The sequence below is a fragment of the Mya arenaria genome, chromosome 17, assembly GCF_026914265.1.
Source record: "Mya arenaria isolate MELC-2E11 chromosome 17, ASM2691426v1".
NCBI classification, from domain to species: domain Eukaryota; kingdom Metazoa; phylum Mollusca; class Bivalvia; order Myida; family Myidae; genus Mya; species Mya arenaria.
Genome location: NC_069138.1, coordinates 48,368,142 through 48,385,921, shown reverse-complemented (window position 1 = coordinate 48,385,921; position 17,780 = coordinate 48,368,142). Strand labels below are relative to the sequence as shown.

General features: G+C 37.1%; 1 protein-coding gene across 1 annotated transcript in view; it reads left to right on the top strand.

Annotated features, from left to right (window-relative positions):
* LOC128223566 (uncharacterized) overlaps positions 1–15,483 on the top strand; it is a 28,267-nt gene extending 12,784 nt beyond the window's left edge. Inside the window, exons 14-26 of the mRNA XM_052932842.1 lie at positions 3,672–3,868; positions 4,998–5,092; positions 5,576–5,725; positions 6,166–6,345; positions 6,709–6,789; positions 7,388–7,561; positions 7,866–7,986; positions 8,322–8,470; positions 9,762–9,953; positions 10,894–10,953; positions 12,066–12,185; positions 12,810–12,923; positions 15,346–15,483. Of these exons, the coding sequence (XP_052788802.1) occupies positions 3,672–3,868; positions 4,998–5,092; positions 5,576–5,725; positions 6,166–6,345; positions 6,709–6,789; positions 7,388–7,561; positions 7,866–7,986; positions 8,322–8,470; positions 9,762–9,953; positions 10,894–10,953; positions 12,066–12,185; positions 12,810–12,923; positions 15,346–15,426 (1,714 nt within the window). The 3' untranslated portion in view covers positions 15,427–15,483. The remainder of the gene's footprint in view (positions 1–3,671; positions 3,869–4,997; positions 5,093–5,575; positions 5,726–6,165; positions 6,346–6,708; positions 6,790–7,387; positions 7,562–7,865; positions 7,987–8,321; positions 8,471–9,761; positions 9,954–10,893; positions 10,954–12,065; positions 12,186–12,809; positions 12,924–15,345) is intronic.
* The last annotated feature ends 2,297 nt before the right edge of the window (positions 15,484–17,780 follow it).

Sequence of the window (17,780 nt, the reverse complement as noted above, 5' to 3'; positions counted from 1 at the left end):
GAACACATTTCACGTTGGACCCCCTGATTAGGCTCGCTTCACAGAACGAGCCTTTTTTAGTGATTGGTTTATGAGATCGTACTGGAGACGGAAATAATTGATTTTAGCCTTTTGATTATAAGTGTATGCACAGAAAAGTGTTGTTGAATATTTAGAATTAGAGAATAATACTATTTTGATTACTGTTACAGTGATTTGGATTTATCTTTTGTGAAAATGTTTTTCTTTAACCTAATTGGCAAAAAGTGTAACGAAATAATGTTATTTGTCGATTTCGAGGCGTATAAACAAAGGCCCGGAGGTCAATAACTCCTTTCAATTTTTGAGCATGCGCAAAGCATTTCTACGCATGCGTTGCGGGGTGATACAGGAATCCAGTGGATTTCACTCGAAATCCACTAAAAACGTTAAGTCCACTCAAAACACATTCATTTTAATTAATAGATAAAACTTATTATATACATATTGGAATATGCCTCATAAAAGGTTCATATTTAAATTTTTATTGAAATTGGTAAAAAAAAGTGAAGAAATTTTCAAAAAAATACGGAAATCGAAGTGAAAACCAGTTTTCGAGAAGTGAAATCCACTCATAACTCATATATTTTAACAATATTGAACAATTATCTGTCATCACTTTGCATTCACAATTTTTGTCAATCGCTGCATGTACACATTCTTTATATGCAACCTAAAAAAATGTGCACATCTGTCTTTTCTTCATTCCTGTTATTGATTAAAACAATGTCAAATACTTAAAAAAGCATATACATATTCACACAATTATTAACATTTCAGATTGTTCAGCTCATATTTGTTACTTTGGATAAAAAATCACTTGCTATTTATCATTCCTGACAGAACATTAATTATGTGAACTACATCAGTTAAAACAATTTTCTTCCATTATGAAACAACATTAGTATTTGCACTTTTGATTTTAAAAAAAGAAAGATCTTTAACAGTTGCAATTCACTTCTTACGGCTTTTGACATTGCAACTTTTGCAAACCTTAGTATTTGAGCTTTCGCTTTTTGTTTAAATATGCTTCCCACAGGTGCAAATCACTTCTTACGGCTATTGATATTGCAACTTTTGCAAACCTTAGTATTTGAACTTTTGCTTTTTGTTTACAAATGCTTCCCACAGGGCAAATCACTTCTTACGGCTATTGACATTGCAACTTTACCAAAGCTTAGTATTTGAGCTTTCGCTTTTTGTTAACAAATACTTCCCACAGGTACAAATCATTCCTTACGGCTATTGACATTGCAACTTTTGCAAACCTTAGTATTTGAACTTTTGCTTTTTGTTTACAAATGCTTCCCACAGGTGCAAATCACTTCTTATGGCTATTGACATTGCAACTTTACAAAAGCTTAGTATTTGAGCTTTCGCTTTTTGTTTACAAATACTTCCCACAGGTGCAAATCACTTCTTACGGCTATTGACATTGCAACTTTTGCAAAACTTAGTATTTGAGCTTTCGCTTTCTGTTTACAAATGCTTCCCACAGGTGCAAATCACTTCTTACGCCTATTGACATTGCAACTTTTGCAAAGCTTAGTATTTATGCTTTCGCATTCTGTTTACAAATGCTTCCCACAGGTGAAAATCACTTCTTACGCCTATTGACATTGCAACTTCTGCAAACCTTAGTATTTGAGCTTTTGCTTTCTGTTTACAAATGCTTCCCACAGGTGCAAATCACTTCTTGGGGCTATTGACATTGCAACTTTTGCAAAGCTTAGTATTTGAACGTTTGCTTTTTGTTTACAAATACTTCCCACAGGTGCAATTCACTTCTTACGGCTATTGATATTGCAACTTTTGCAAACCTTAGTATTTGAACGTTTGCTTTTTGTTTACAAATACTTCCCACAGGTGAAAATCACTTCTTACGGCTATTGACATTGCAACATTTGCAAAGCTTAGTATTTGAACGTTTGCTTTTTGTTTACAAATGCTTCCCACAGGTGCAAATCACTTCTTGCGGCTATTGACATTGCAACTTTTGCAAAGCTTAGTATTTGAACGTTTGCTTTTTGTTTACAAATACTTCACACAGGTGCAAATCACTTCTTACGGCTATTGACATTGCAACTTTTGCAAAGCATAGTATTTGAACGTTTGCTTTTTGTTTACAAATGCTTCCTACAGGTGCAAATCGCTTCTAACGCCTATTGACATTGCAACTTTTGCAAAGCTTAGTATTTGAACGTTTGCTTTTTGTTTACAAATGCTTCCCACAGGTGCAAATCACTTCTTACGGCTATTGACATTGCAACTTTTGCAAAGCTTAGTATTTGAGCTTTCGCTTTCTGTTTACAAATGCTTCCCACAGGTGCAATTCATTCCTTACGGCTATTGATATTGCAACTTTTGCAAACCCTATTAGTATTTGAAATTTCGCTTTTTGTTTACAAATACTTCCCACAGGTGCAATTCACTCCTTACGGCTATTGATATTGCAACTTTTGCAAACCCTATTAGTATTTGAAATTTCGCCTTTTGTTTACAAATGCTGCCCACAGGTGCAATTCACTCCTTACGGCTATTGATATTGCAACTTTTGCAAACCCTATTAGTATTTGAAATTTCGCTTTTTGTTGACAAATGCTTCCCACAGGTGCAATTCACTCCTTACGGCTATTGATATTGCAACTTTTGCAAACCCTATAAGTATTTAAAATTCCGCTTTTTGTTTACAAATACTTCCAACAGGTGCAATTCACTCCTTACGGCTATTGATATTGCAACTTTTGCAAACCTTATTAGTATTTGAACTTTTGCTTTTTGTTTACAAATACTTCCCACAGGTGAAAATCACTTCTTACGGCTATTGACATTGCAACTTTTGCAAACCTTAGTATTTAAACTTTTTGCTTTTTATTTACAAATGCTTCCCACAGGTGCAAATCACCCCTTTCGGCTATTGATATTGCAACTTTTTCAAACCTTTGTATTTGAACTTTCGACTTTTGTTATCAAATACTTCCCACAGGTGCAATTCACTCTTCCTCACAAAACACTAACTGTACATTGCTATGGATCGATTTAGAGTGAGCCTTTTTTGCTGTCTCCTACAACAATTTTGTACTCGTAGACAGTATACTCATTCTAAAAAGTAATTCATATAAACAGTAAAAACAACAGATATGTCACTTAAGTTGTGTCAGTTTTTGAACTTTTAAAGCTAACATTGGTTAATGAACGGAAATGTCACAAATACTGGTGATAACGGGACTGAAATGATGGCATTTCTTTTGAACCGTTGTAAGATACCAATGTCTCTATGTACTTTAAGCGAAATGTAAGCTATGACTATGACTGTATACATTGAGATTATGAATATTTCAAAATTTACTCACGTGAGTTTCATTATTGAGGCCCGTCAAATCAAACTATAAATTAACTTTTAACTATTTTTTTCTTTGAAACCGCTAGACTGATTTCGTCGAAATTTAGCGGGATTTCATTGCACCTTTTCAACGTCTTGAATTTTTTAATCCAGAAGATCCTATGAATTTTGATGAAAAAAAGATATATTTCACACTATTTTTTTCGATGTCTGGCCAACACCCTTTTTGAGGAAGGGCCTCCAAAATATGAACACTAACCAAGTATAAATAACTTAAAGACAGGCAAAAATAACATACATTTAAACAAAGTGGGAAAGCGATGTGGTCTCTTAACATTTGTGTTTTAGTGGGAATTTTTTCCGCTACCCAGTCAGTGACGGTCCCAGGGGTAACGACGACGGAGGAGTACCAACAGTCCGCCATTTTGGACGAAGATGCGAGTTATATCTTGTTCTGGAATTTCAACGACACTCACATCACGTTCGAGGCTCATGTGAAGACGAGAGGTAATTGCTGAATAGTTGCTTATAGTCGTATAGTACCTTGGTACCATGATAACGGACAGTCTCAAGTCAGTTCAGGCTTTAGGCTCATGAACTTTGCTGAGTTAAATGTCAATTTGAAATTTGTATTATTATACAGATTCATTTTCTAAAATGAATTGTATAAATAAAACATTTCAGAAAAGAGACTTAGATAAAACATTTCTGCTTACTTCTCAATTCTGTAAATGTGTACTTTAATTGCTAGTAGAACTAACTCTTGATATCTCATAGTGAAAAATATTGACTACCATGATACCTTTGTGAGTATCTGTCTTCTTGTTATGATGTGCGGGACATTTAGTAAATCTACTTAACTTCTTTCTGAGTCTGAGTCGAGACTCAGGCTAGGGACTGTTTAATCATAGGCCCAGACTTTAAACATGATTGTTTAAACGGAAATTCTAATAATGACACAAATACAAAGTTTATGAACATAAGAAAACCACGCAGAACAAGTATTGATCTATCAATACCGACATTTGAAGACCGATGAAATGTGCAATTTTAAAGCAACTGACTGTAAGGTTTTTAGCAGATAATGTCTGATACAGCCATTAAAAAATTTAAATCTGAGCACGAAAGTTTTTCGCACAAATAAGTATAATACATATATAGGTGCTTACAGCGCCTGAGAAATATTGGTTGGTATCTGCATGTACATATCCTGGTCGGATCGTAAAACTATTAGTTTCAAAATAGCTATTTTCCTTTGCTCTATATTTTGTGGTTGAGTCAACTACATGTAGGAACATTTTTTGTCAGATAATGTTAATAAACGGACCGAATAGCTAGTTTCGAAATTATATAAGTTGTCTCCACTTCATTCCTTCAAATACGACAATGAAACTGAGACGATGACGACGACGACGATGACGATGACGACGACGACGATGACGATGACGATGACGACGACGACGAAACCGATGATGACGACGATGACGACGACGACGATGATGACGACGACGACGATGACTACGAGGGCGATGACGATGATGATGATGATGGTGATGATGATGATGATGATGATGATGATGATGATGATGATGATGATGATGATGATGATGATTATTATTATTATTTTTCACCGTAGGATGGGTCGGACTGGGTCTGTCGGAGAATGGCAATATGTTTCCCGCCGACGTGGCAGTTGGCTGGGTCAACGCCGACGGAAGTGTAGAACTACATGTAAGTATGTTTTATTATTATCGCCAGATCTGAGAGAGACCATGCTCTGCATTCAATGACACGGTGGTATTTTTTGGTACTTAGACTCACGCAATTGTTTATTATTTGCCACGCAGTATAATGAGAATCGGTACGGAAGGAGGATCTGATTGTTACTAGATCAGAAAAGTATGCGCCCTAACTATTATATTCTAAATTAAGCTTGCTTTCCGTTAACGTTTTCATTAATGTTTTACATAATCTTTACCTAAATGGTGATTTCATTGGAGTATCGGTACGGAAGGAGGCGGGTTTTGAGAGGCGGGGTCGGGGTCGATTGAGCCCTAGGATATGCATGTATTTTACATGTATTCTAAATTAAGCTTGCTTTCCTTTCGCTTTTTCATTACGTTTTTACAAAATAATATAATATTTATATGGTTATTTCATTAAGGTGCATATACGAACCTCATATCATACTAGACTGTATCTCCATTAATCCAGGATATGCACACGACCGGTCACCGGCCCCCGGTTCTAGACGCCTCTCAGGACTGGTTCCCGGTTCTTGGAATGGAGAACGACTTTGGAACCGTACTTAAGATGGTCCGCAAGATCAAGACGTGTGACAAGGCCGATGATAAGGATATCAATGTAAGTTATCGTATATCATAAGTAAAGAAAAAAACACACCATCATATTATGGAAATAACTTTGGCAACATTTTTATAGAACTGACCACCGTTTTTCCTACCATGTTCACTGAATTAAAACAGAACTTTCCGGAAAGGAATTTCATTTACAATGGTTATTCTATTTACAAAAAAAAACATTTTCGTTAAATGCTTGGACTTGACCGAAGGATAAATCGCTAAACAGGCTTCATAGATACAGAGTTATTTGCATGCGAGTGATCCTAAACAACTTAAAAAAAGTATTTAGTAAATTGATGAAGCAAGTTATAGATTTATGGACTGTATGTTTGTGTTTGTATACCCATGCCCTAACTATTCTGCAATCTAATCTTAATTAGTCTACTGCCTTTAACTCATTTTTGTTTTAACTCTTATTTTTCACTTTTCACATATCCATAGTTAGGAACCAACAGAGTGATCTTCGCATACGGTGACTCGGACCCCCATTCACCACAAGATCTGCATTACCATGGCAACCACAGGGGCACAAAGAGCATGTTCTTTCTCAACCCTGACAAGGGCGAGTCCAACATTTCCCCCACAGAGAAGGTCAAGCATCTGGACTTCCTTAATGACAACGTATGTACACATGTATACATGGGTATGATGAAAAAACACTCGACCATATCAGTATATAACAGACAAATGTTTAAATGTTTGAATTTAAAGTTTACCATTAAAGGGCAGAACACTATGGAAATCATCTTTTCTAAATGATTAATTATAGATGTGGACGTTTTGGAGGGAGGGGGATGGGAGGGGGGGGTCAATATTTATTCAGATAGCTCTTGTTTGAAGACATCAGCCAATACCTAACCCAGTCTTCAATCAAGTTATTACGAAATTGTGTCTAAACAGGACCAATTATGATGCAACACATTAAATAGTACCGCAATATGACATTTGCCGTTTTCATAGTTTTTTGTGTTGTTTTTTCTTTAGTACATGGTGCCTAACACGACAACCACTTACTGGTGCAAGGCGTTTACACTTCCACCTATTGGTAAACACCACATGATCAAGGTAAGGTGAACATGTTCGTTCGTTCGTTCGTTAGTCCGTCCGTCCGTCCGTCCGTCCGTCCGTCCATCCATCCATCCATCCATCCATCCATCCATCTATTTATTTATTTATATCGGGGGTGGGGGCTGTATAGAAGAAGTATAATAATTTATTTTATAAGGAATTTGGGGAGTAGGATGAATAGATTTCTTCAGGATAATAATTGAAAAGGATTAAAAAGGTTGGATGGAAGAACGGAGTTTTTAGAAACTTAATCCTTCTTAAGGAGGAGTTGAAGGTAAAAAAGTTTTGGGTTATTTCAGATTAAAAGTATCGAGAAAATTGGGAAAAAAGGGTTATGGTTTAAAGTAGTTTTGGAGGTTTATTACTAATAGTCATTGATGTCTAATGACACAAGAGCAACCCATGCCGTCTAACGTTCCGCGTTCGTGTTTGGTTTACTTAACTTATACTTTTACGACTTCTGGTGGCAACAAGTATACTTATTCAATTGTTTTATTGTTAACTGTTCAAGAAAGTGTTATATTAGAATTACAATCATGCATCTATACTGTCTGTTATGCTATATTTCATTTACAATTGTTCTTTCACCCCTTAGTACGAGCCGGTGATCGCCCCTGGCAACGAGAAGCACGTGCACCACATCCTGTTATCCCGGTGCCGGCAACCCAACCCGGAACAGTACCACGGTATGTCCGAGGACTGTTACAATGGCAATAAGATTATTCCAGAATGCAGTGATTACATTGTGGCTTGGGCCATAGGCGGTAAGGTATGTATTGTATTACATAACTTTGCTATAGTTTGTTCTTACGTTTTCAATAACTTAATGATTTCACTGATGATGTAATGATATGAAAGAAGGTTTGCGAATTTTACCTATACGAGCATTTGGAATAGCTACACCCTTAAGTCCACCTAAAATTAATATTTGTCAGTCTGTCTTTGATAGGCTATAATTACATGTATGAGAAGATACACGCCCAAGTACGTTTACACGTACACGTATTGTTTAGTAGCATCTCATGTTTCTGTACACCTACCTTTACATTAACCCATACAATAACTGTTTTCAGGAATTTTATTTCCCCGACGGCGTTGGATACTCGGTCGGTGCCGCCGACGACGGCAACTACTACCGTATGGAGACTCATTACGACAACCCTGATGCCCGTGCTGATATTCTTGATAATTCTGGTACGATGACTCGAAAGATTTACTGTTGTTAGTTAATTAAGAAATGATGATATTCATTTAGAATCAAATTGCAACTATTTACGTGAACATGTTGCATGTTTAGATGTATTTACATAATTAAATAAAAAAAGTTAATTCAGTTACATAATTAAATAAGTGACAAAATGCGAAAAGTTAGCCGAAATAACTGAATAACTTGAATGTCATAACTGAACTCATAATTGTGCGCGTCTTGACGTTGTTATACAGGGTCACACACGCTATACTCGTATAACACAAATACAACTTAAATTAATCAGTATCAGGAGCATTACTAAAGTGATATTTGTCAACAGGTCTGCGGATCACAATTACGCCCGACCTGCGGGCCCAGGAGGCTGCGATGTTGGAGCTGGGGCTGGGAGTGAACGTCCGTCAGGTCATCCCCCCGGGAGAGACGGACTTTGTCTCGTACGGTCACTGCCACGAGAGCTGTACAACCTTGGTGAGTAACTGTGCAGGGGGTCTGGTGAAAAAGGTGGCTAGTGCAAAACGTCATAATAGAAACTAATCCCCTTTTTCTATTTTTGTCCGGTTGGCACAGTGACGTTTCCATGTTCTATATCAGACCGGTTAGTATAGCGAGGTTTCCATGTTACATATCAGAACAGTTCTGCACAACGAGGTTTCCATGTTCTATATCAGTTCGATTATGCACAGAGGGGTTTCCATGTTACATATCAGAACAGTTCTGCACAACGAGGTTTCCATGTTCTATATCAGTTCGATTATGCACAGAGGGGTTTCCATGTTACATATCAGAACAGTTCTGCACAACGAGGTTTCCATGTTCTATATCAGTTCGATTATGCACAGAGGGGTTTCCATGTTACATATCAGAACAGTTCTGCACAACGAGGTTTCCATGTTCTATATCAGTTCGATTATGCACAGTGGGGTTTTCATGTTCTACATCAGTTCGATTCTGCACAACGGGGTTTCCATGTTCTATATCAGTTCGATTATGCACATTGGGGTTTCCATGTTCTACATCAGTTCGATTCTGCACAACGGGGTTTCCATGTTCTATATCAGTTCGATTATGCACAGTAGGGTTTCCATGTTCTATATCAGTTCGGTTAGCACAGCGGGGTTTCCATGTTCTATATCAGTTCGATTATGCACATCGGGGTTTCCATGTTCTACATCAGTTCGATTCTGCACAACGAGGTTTCCATGTTCTATATCAGTTCGATTATGCACATTGGGGTTTCCATGTTCTACATCAGTTCGATTCTGCACAACGGGGTTTCCATGTTCTATATCAGTTCGATTATGCACAGTAGGGTTTCCATGTTCTATATCAGTTCGGTTAGCACAGCGGGGTTTCCATGTTCTATATCAGTTCGATTATGCACAGTAGGGTTTCCATGTTCTATATCAGTTCGGTTAGCACAGCGGGGTTTCCATGTTATATGTCAGTTCGGTTAGCATAACGACGTTTCCATGTTTTATATCAGTTCGGTTATCACAGCGGGATTTCCATGTTTTATATCAGTTCGGTTAGCATAACCACGTTTCCATGTTTTATATCAGTTCGGTTATTACAGCGGGATTTCCATGTTTTATATCAGTTCGGTTAGCACATCGGGATTTCCATGTTATATGTTTGTCTGGTTAGCGCAGTGGCTTTCGACCTTCGGTCTTTATGGTATGTGTGTACCGTTTGTGCTCACCCAGCCGAGTTGAAATTTAAGTGGTTTCACAACCGTAAAATAGGTTTATATTCATTTTAGGCCATGAACCAGGCAGGTGTCTCTGAAATCAAGATTTTTGGCGCCCTGCAGCACTCGCATCTCCTCGGTGCTGCCATGACAACCCATCACTATCGCAACGGCACGGAACTTCCGCATATAGTCGATGACCCCAACTACGACTTCAATTTCCAGGATCTACGGAAGCTGCCACAGGAAGTGTCTGTTTATCCGGTATGAATTGTGCTTAATGCATTTTAAATACGTTTCCCGCGTGTAGTTATATCTGCAAAATTCTAATGCGTCACAAATATATACAACATGTGCCCAATTAGGGTGATTAGTCTACCATATGTACTCTTCATTGAGTCACATATGTGTCACATTCAACTTAAACTCTTTGAACACATTTGGAGATGTACTGAAATGATATCAGTAAGAATGTCGTGTTCACGTCATCTTCAAGTCACAGCTGTATCGGAGCGTCCATGAGCCTTAACGCAAACATAGTTTGGCTCAAGTTCAAAAACCATGAGCTAAACTATGTTAGCGTTAAGGCTCATGGACTTAACTTTGTCGAGTTTATTGAAACAGGTGCCTTGAGTCAGGCTTGTTTAATTAATTAGGCCAAAAAATAATATGTTTGTTTAGGGTAACCTTTCCAAAAATTTCTAAGTAGGGTAGGTAGGGATTTTTTTTTTTTTTTTTTTTTTTCAAAATCTGTCGTACATTCATACTGCACGACCATTCAAAACACGTATAACAAAAAATACCGATCTTAATTGTCTGAGCGCTTTACAATATCTTGGCAAGCGTCCAATTCGCATTTATCTGCCATGCATAACTCTCTTTTCGCTAACGCATATTTTTTTTCTCAGAAACGGTAAAAAATAGTTAGGGTCGGCGCATTTTTATAGGTAGGGTCGGGTTACCCGAAACGGACATATCGTTTTTTTAGGCCTTACTTGAAATAGCATAATGGACATACACGTTGACACGGTTACATGCAACAGCTTCAGGTACAAATGTACAGCATTTACAGGCGAAAAACACTATTCAAACCGCGAATACAAACTACAATGTATTCGTATACTATGATTTATTATTAAACTTCCAAAAAACCTGTATACAAACCAATGGCCTATAATATGATATTGATGTTTTTTGTTTCTAGGGCGACAGTTTCAGAGTTGACTGCCACTATAACACGATGGGCAAGACCAAGCCAGTGCTGGTAAGTTCCAACATCGACGTTATTGAAATAATGTCTTACAACAGTACTTGTCGTATTGGGGCTCCATAGTTGTACAAGTACAGTAATTATCACTTTTTGCTCTATGTTTGATAGAGTACATTACTACGGTAGTAATGCATTTTGTCTCTATATTTATAATAGTACAGTATTCATCGCATTTGGGCTCCATAACTGTGTGGGAACATTACTACAGAATATATCGCACTGGGACTCGTTATTTGAATAAGTATTTGTCGTATCGGGTCCAATATTTGTTTAAGTACAGTAAATTTCGTATTGGGTCCAATATTTTTATTTGTACAGTATCTGTCGTATTGGGTCCAATATTTTTATTTGTACAGTATCTGTTTATTTGTACAGTATCTGTTTATTTGTACAGTATCTGTCGTATTGGGTCCAATATTTGTATTAGTACAGTTTTTGTCGTATCGGGTCAAATAGTTGTATAAGTACAGTATTTGTCGTCTTCTGTCCAATATTTGATTAAGTAAGGTATTAGTCACATTGGGGCTCTACATTAGTATCAGTACAGTATTTGATGTATTTGGTCTAATATTTGTATAAGTACAGTTCTTCTCGTATTGGATCAGATATTTGATTAAGGAATGTATTTGTCGTATGAGGCCCAATACTTGTTTAATAACAGTGTTCGTCGTATTGGTACTTTACATTCGTTGTTTTGGTGCGAATGAATATATCGTTTAGTTTATTGGTCAGAACCGGTGTTCATAAAACATCTTAAGTCATCAATTCCTATCTTAACTCATTTTCCTATGTTAAGTAGCTCACTGATCATATGATATACTTACTCAATACATATCTGAATTACTTTACTGTCATTTATTTTATTAAATGTACGAACTTTTTATCAAAAACACCTATACTTTTCGTTCAATTGAAAAAAAATAAGAAATCAACTCAGATAAGAAATAACTTAAGAAGCTTAGTGAATACCGACATTGGCGTGTGAGTGTTTTGGCGGACACGACCACACGGCAGAAAAAACAGCATAATTGTTAATGTCGCCAAGATGACAAATGCAGAAAGCTAATGGACGTCATTGATTCAGGTTGTATGCCATGTATTTCTAGGGTGGCCTCTCCACTCAAGAAGAGATGTGTCTGACCTTCGCCTACTACTATCCCAAAACACCTCTATCAAACTGCATGTCCAGCGCCGTGTTCGCTCCGCAGGGTAATGATGAGAAATGGGTACGATTAATTTTAATCATGTAAAATAATAACTAGAATAGCCAAAATTAATGACTATTATTTATTACATTTATCACAACAATGAATATAATATATTAATATGTATGTATAAGAAAGAGCAAGATTGGGCAATGACATGAAACATAATTCGATGAATTACTATGAATACCAGAGCCTATGTTTACGAACGTTCTCAGTTCTAAATTCAGAATCAAACTAGGAGAAACATTGATTTTAGATTACAAAAAACACACATTTATATAGCGTTCTTTTTGCATTTTTTTGTATACTAATAGTGAACATTTTGAATGGTGATAAAAAGTATTTTTATCAAAAAAAGAACTCTACTAGAAAATAAATAACAATAATATCATGTCCCTGTATATTTCATTGTATTATTGAGAATGTTCGCAATTATTGGCCCAGATGTTACAAATGTTAAAAATGATATTTAAAAAATAGCATGCCGTAATGTGACACAACCCTGGGCTGATATTATCTTAACGTCTCGAACTCAGGCTCAAGGCGTTAGTGAACACGGTCCTGATGTTTAGAATACTGATTAATGGCGTACCAAACGAGCATACCATGTAGATAATGGCGGTAAATCCGTGTTGATTACAGGTCCGGCAGCAAATCGCAACAGCAGACTGGTCCAACAAAACAGTTGTCGACTGGTTTAGGACACAGCAGACATCAGGTCAACAATGGAAATGGTGTGGCGGGGACTTTCTCAATGTAAGAAGCACTCTGTTTTAAATATAATACTCACCCTTTTTCTAAGGCAGGGTTAAAAGTATTGTCCTCGTAAAGGTCAGCTGGGAGTAGGATTAGAGGGAGGAGAAACCAATCGATAAAGCATGAGTCAGTCTGAAACATTCCATAAAGTAGAGGTTTGATAATGATAAATCTGACCTCTGATTCAATCGATGCAAAATCGAGTGCAAAACTATAAATACACATGTAGATTATTTTCCTGATATCATCAACTCAACTCAACTCAACTAACCGTCGATACGCAGTTTTGCCGCTAATTTATTTTATATCAATTTTGTAAAGTTTATTACTCTTTTTGTGATACACATAGCATCATCACTCAGGTGTACACGAATGGTTTGAAAATGTTGTCGTCGGTTGGTTGGATCACTGATAACAATGATTTGATCGATATCGACGCGCGTTTAATGATTTACAGCGGTGCGGTTTCGAGCGAATACAGATATACCTTCACGAAAATCGTCAAATTAAACTGTATAAATAATCAAAACACTGATAGTGTTGAACAGCTGGGGGGGGATGATTCCTTCTTTGTGATAATCAAAAATATTCTTATGAATGATAGCATGGCACTCGCTCACTCGCTCTTACGCCTGCCGGTCTACACCCAACCTGCCGAAACATCCGCCCGCCCACACACTCACTCGCCACTCAAAACCCACTCACAACCCAACCCATCCACCATACTGATTCGGTGTATTCCATGAGCAGCAGAATAAAACGGGCATCATAGCAAAAGATGGAATTCAAATTCAACTAAACTTTTATACTAGTGTATTACTCAAGTATGCCTACCAACTTCAATTTTAAGAAAATGTCAGCACAATATTGTAGTATAGAAAATATTGATTCAAATCAGATCATAGCTTAAACAAAGAGAGTCTAACAACTTATTTACAAATGTACCTATTTAAACCAATCCGTTACAGCACTATATGGAAATAAGAGTCATTAGAATGTTCATAAGCATATAATTTACACACGCAGGGGTTGGCAAAATCTGAGGTATATATTAATGGATAATGATATAGGATATATGTGCTTCCATCTTATATACAATGCTACTGGGTGTATTTCGTCAATTTAACTAATTTCACTGCTAGAGCAGTGAATGGAGAACCGCACTGAATTAATTATGGACTGAACATCTGAATTCCCTGCCTTGTTATGTCTTATTTATAGAATTATTATGCAATGTAGTTACAATTAGGTCAAAACCAGACCTTCACGGTTTTGACTTAATAGGAGTTTTCTCTTTCATATCCGTGTTTTATATGCCTGTTTTACTGACAATATACGCAAAATATTACATAGTCTTACATGAGGTTATTTTCTAAATCAAACATTATTTCGGGTATGTTTCAGAGCATTATTTCGGGTATGTTTCAGAGCATTATTTTCATTGAAATCGGGACAACTCCGCATGAACAGTTGAATTTGTGTGGTCTATTACAAAAGTGAAAGTCTAAAAATGGCATTTTTACATTTCATACATCGACATAAAGCTGAAGAAATTACCTTTCATTTGGTATAAAATACAATCATAACAAACAAATAATTGGGAAAAAACGACTAGTTAAAAGGGCCGTTAAACGAAGTTCAATATTTGACCGCCAGTGCAGGAGTGGTCTTCCGAAACAAAGCTAGGAACCTTATCTTCCATAAAAAATATATGATATGAATTATATCGTTACAAAAAATGATAGGCAGTGAAACAGCGAGTAAAAAACGAAACGTTCGTTGTTAATCGGGAACAATGGACCGATTACAGTGACAGTGCAGGTTAATAAAAGAGCAAAATTATCAACATCTTTTAAATTGGTAATTGGTCTCAGGGGTCGGTAATGCCGTTGAATATTACCTACAGTGCGCTAAGTCAATCGGAACACCTCGCCCATTTTCGATCGAAAACAAGGCAAGACACCACTAAATAAAGTTCCTTTCCATCCTATAGTTAATTGACCAATTTGCATGCCATAACAGTGAATTCTTTATAAATATTGCACGGCGACTGCATACATCAGTCCACATGCTCACTAAACAACTTCTTTTTTTCGAGTAAATGTAGTTACTAAATGATTTAAAACCCAGTTTAAGCATGTATGCTTTGTATACTTACCGTCTGTTTCTTCATTGAGAGAATGTAATCTTCATTTATTTTATAAAATCGTTTGCTAACGTAAAAAAATAGACGAATGCGCATGCGCAGACACTCTTGGTAATCTCCGTAAATTTCCGTACCCGTCGAAAGTACTTTTGGCGGGAATGGTATAGCAAATTTTGCATTTGATATAATAATAATAAAACATATCTGATGATCACATATCTGACCAGGGTTTTTTGATGACTCGCAAACATTATAACTACATCATTTTTCTTTTAGGTGCCTGCCGATTTCGACTACGTCTGGACACCAACCTACCCAAGCCAGAGCTACACCCCTCCCCCACCGGACTGCTCTTGATTTAAAATTTGAGATTTTTATTGTGTTTTTTTTTTATAATAAAAGCACAAATATGCATCCGGTTGTCTTGCAATTTGACCATACTTTTATACACTCAGTAGGGCACTTAGTTATAGGCAGGCGATGTAGTGACAGTCAATCAGTCACGCCTATCAAATAAAGGTAAACTGATATACATTTGTGTTCGGTAAACACTCGTGTTTTGATAGTATTTTTTGTAACCAAATAAAGATGTGCGTTTTGATCGATTGTTTATTTCTTGATAAGCTAAGCAGAAATACAAGCCTGACCATTCGACCTGCTCATTACCAAAGATGTTCACTTCCAATGGCAGTTAATTTCATGATAAACAAAGCAGAATTACGAGCCTCCCGAGTTGGCCTGCTCTTAACCCAAGATGTACACTTAAAATGGCAGTTAATTTCAGCATGAACAAAGCAGAATTACAGGCCACCCAACTCGGACCGCTCATATCCCAAGTATCTAGTCATTTTACGGTCACAAGGCTATGTTTTTTATTTTTTAACTGCCATTGACTGGATGGTCAACTGCAAGCCACACCTTGTTATTTGTTTACGTTTTAACGAATGATTGTGCTAATACTCAGTAACAAATAATATATAATTTATTCATTACAAAAATTAGTGATTAAATAAGTAATAAAGTTGTGAAATGAAACGAACAACCCATGCACAAGCAGAGTTAGCCCATGCACAATCAGAGTTAACCCATGTACAATCAGGTTCAACCCATGTACAATCAGGGTTAACCCATGTACAATCAGGGTTAACCCATGTACAATCAGGGCTAACCCATGTACAATCAGAGTTAACCCATGTACAATCAGAGTTAACCCATGTACAGTCAGAGTTAACCCATGTACAATCAGAGTTAACCCATGTACAATCAAACCCATGTACAATCAGGTTCAACCCATGTACAATCAGAGTTAACCCATGTACAATCAGGGTTAACCCATGTACAATCAGGGCTAACCCATGTACAATCAGAGTTAACCCATGTACAATCAGAGTTAACCCATGTACAATCAGAGTTAACCTATGTACAATCAGAGTTAACCCATGTACAATCAGGGTTAACCCATGTACAATCAGAGTTAACCCATGTAAAATCAGGGTTAACCCATGTACAATCAGAGTTAACCCATGTACAATCAGAGTTAACCCATGTACAATCAGGTTCAACCCATGTACAATCAGAGTTAACCCATGTACAATCAGAGTTAACCCATGTACAATCAGGGTTAACCCATGTACAATCAGGTTCAACCCATGTACAATCAGAGTTAACCCATGTACAATCAGAGTTAACCCATGTACAATCAGGGTTAACCCATGTACAATCAGAGTTAACCCATGTACAATCAGAGTTAACCCATGTGCAATCAGAGTTAACCCATGTACAATCAGAGTTAACCCATGTACAATCAGGGTTAACCCATGTACAATCAGAGTTAACCCATGTACAATCAGGGTTAACCCATGTACAATCAGAGTTAACCCATGTACAATCAGGGTTAACCCATGTACAATCAGGGTTAACCCATGTACAATCAGAGTTAACCCATGTACAATCAGGGTTAACCCATTCACAATCAGAGTTAACCCATGTACAATCAGGGTTAACCCATGTACAATCAGAGTTAACCCATGTACAATCAGGGTTAACCCATGTACAATCAGGTTCAACCCATGTACAATCAGAGTTAACCCATGTAAAATCAGAGTTGAACCATGTACAATCAGGGTTAACCCATGTACAATCAGAGTTGACCCATGTTCAATCAGAGTTAACCCATGTACAATCAGGGTTAACCTATGTACAATCAGAGTTAACCCATGTATATTCAGGGTTAACCCATGCACAATCAGAGTTAGCCCATGTACAATCAGAGTTAACCCATGTACAATCAGGTTCAACCCGTGTTCAATCAGGGTTAACCCTTGTACAATCAGGGTTAACCCATGTACAATCAGAGTTAACCCATGTACAATCAGAGTTAACCCATGTACAATCAGGGTTAACCCATGTAAATCAGAGTTAACCAATGTACAATCAGGTTCAACCCATGTAAATCAGAGTTAACCCATGTACAATCAGGTTCAACCCATGTTCAATCAGGGTTAACCCATGTACAATCAGGGTTAACCCATGTACAATCAGAGTTAAACCATGTACAATCAGAGTTAACCCATGTACAATCAGGGTTAACCCATGTACAATCAGAGTTAACCCATGTACAATCAGGGTCAATCCATGTACAATCAGGGTTAACCCATGTACAATCAGGGTCAATCCATGTACAATCAGAGTTAACCCATGTACAATCAGAG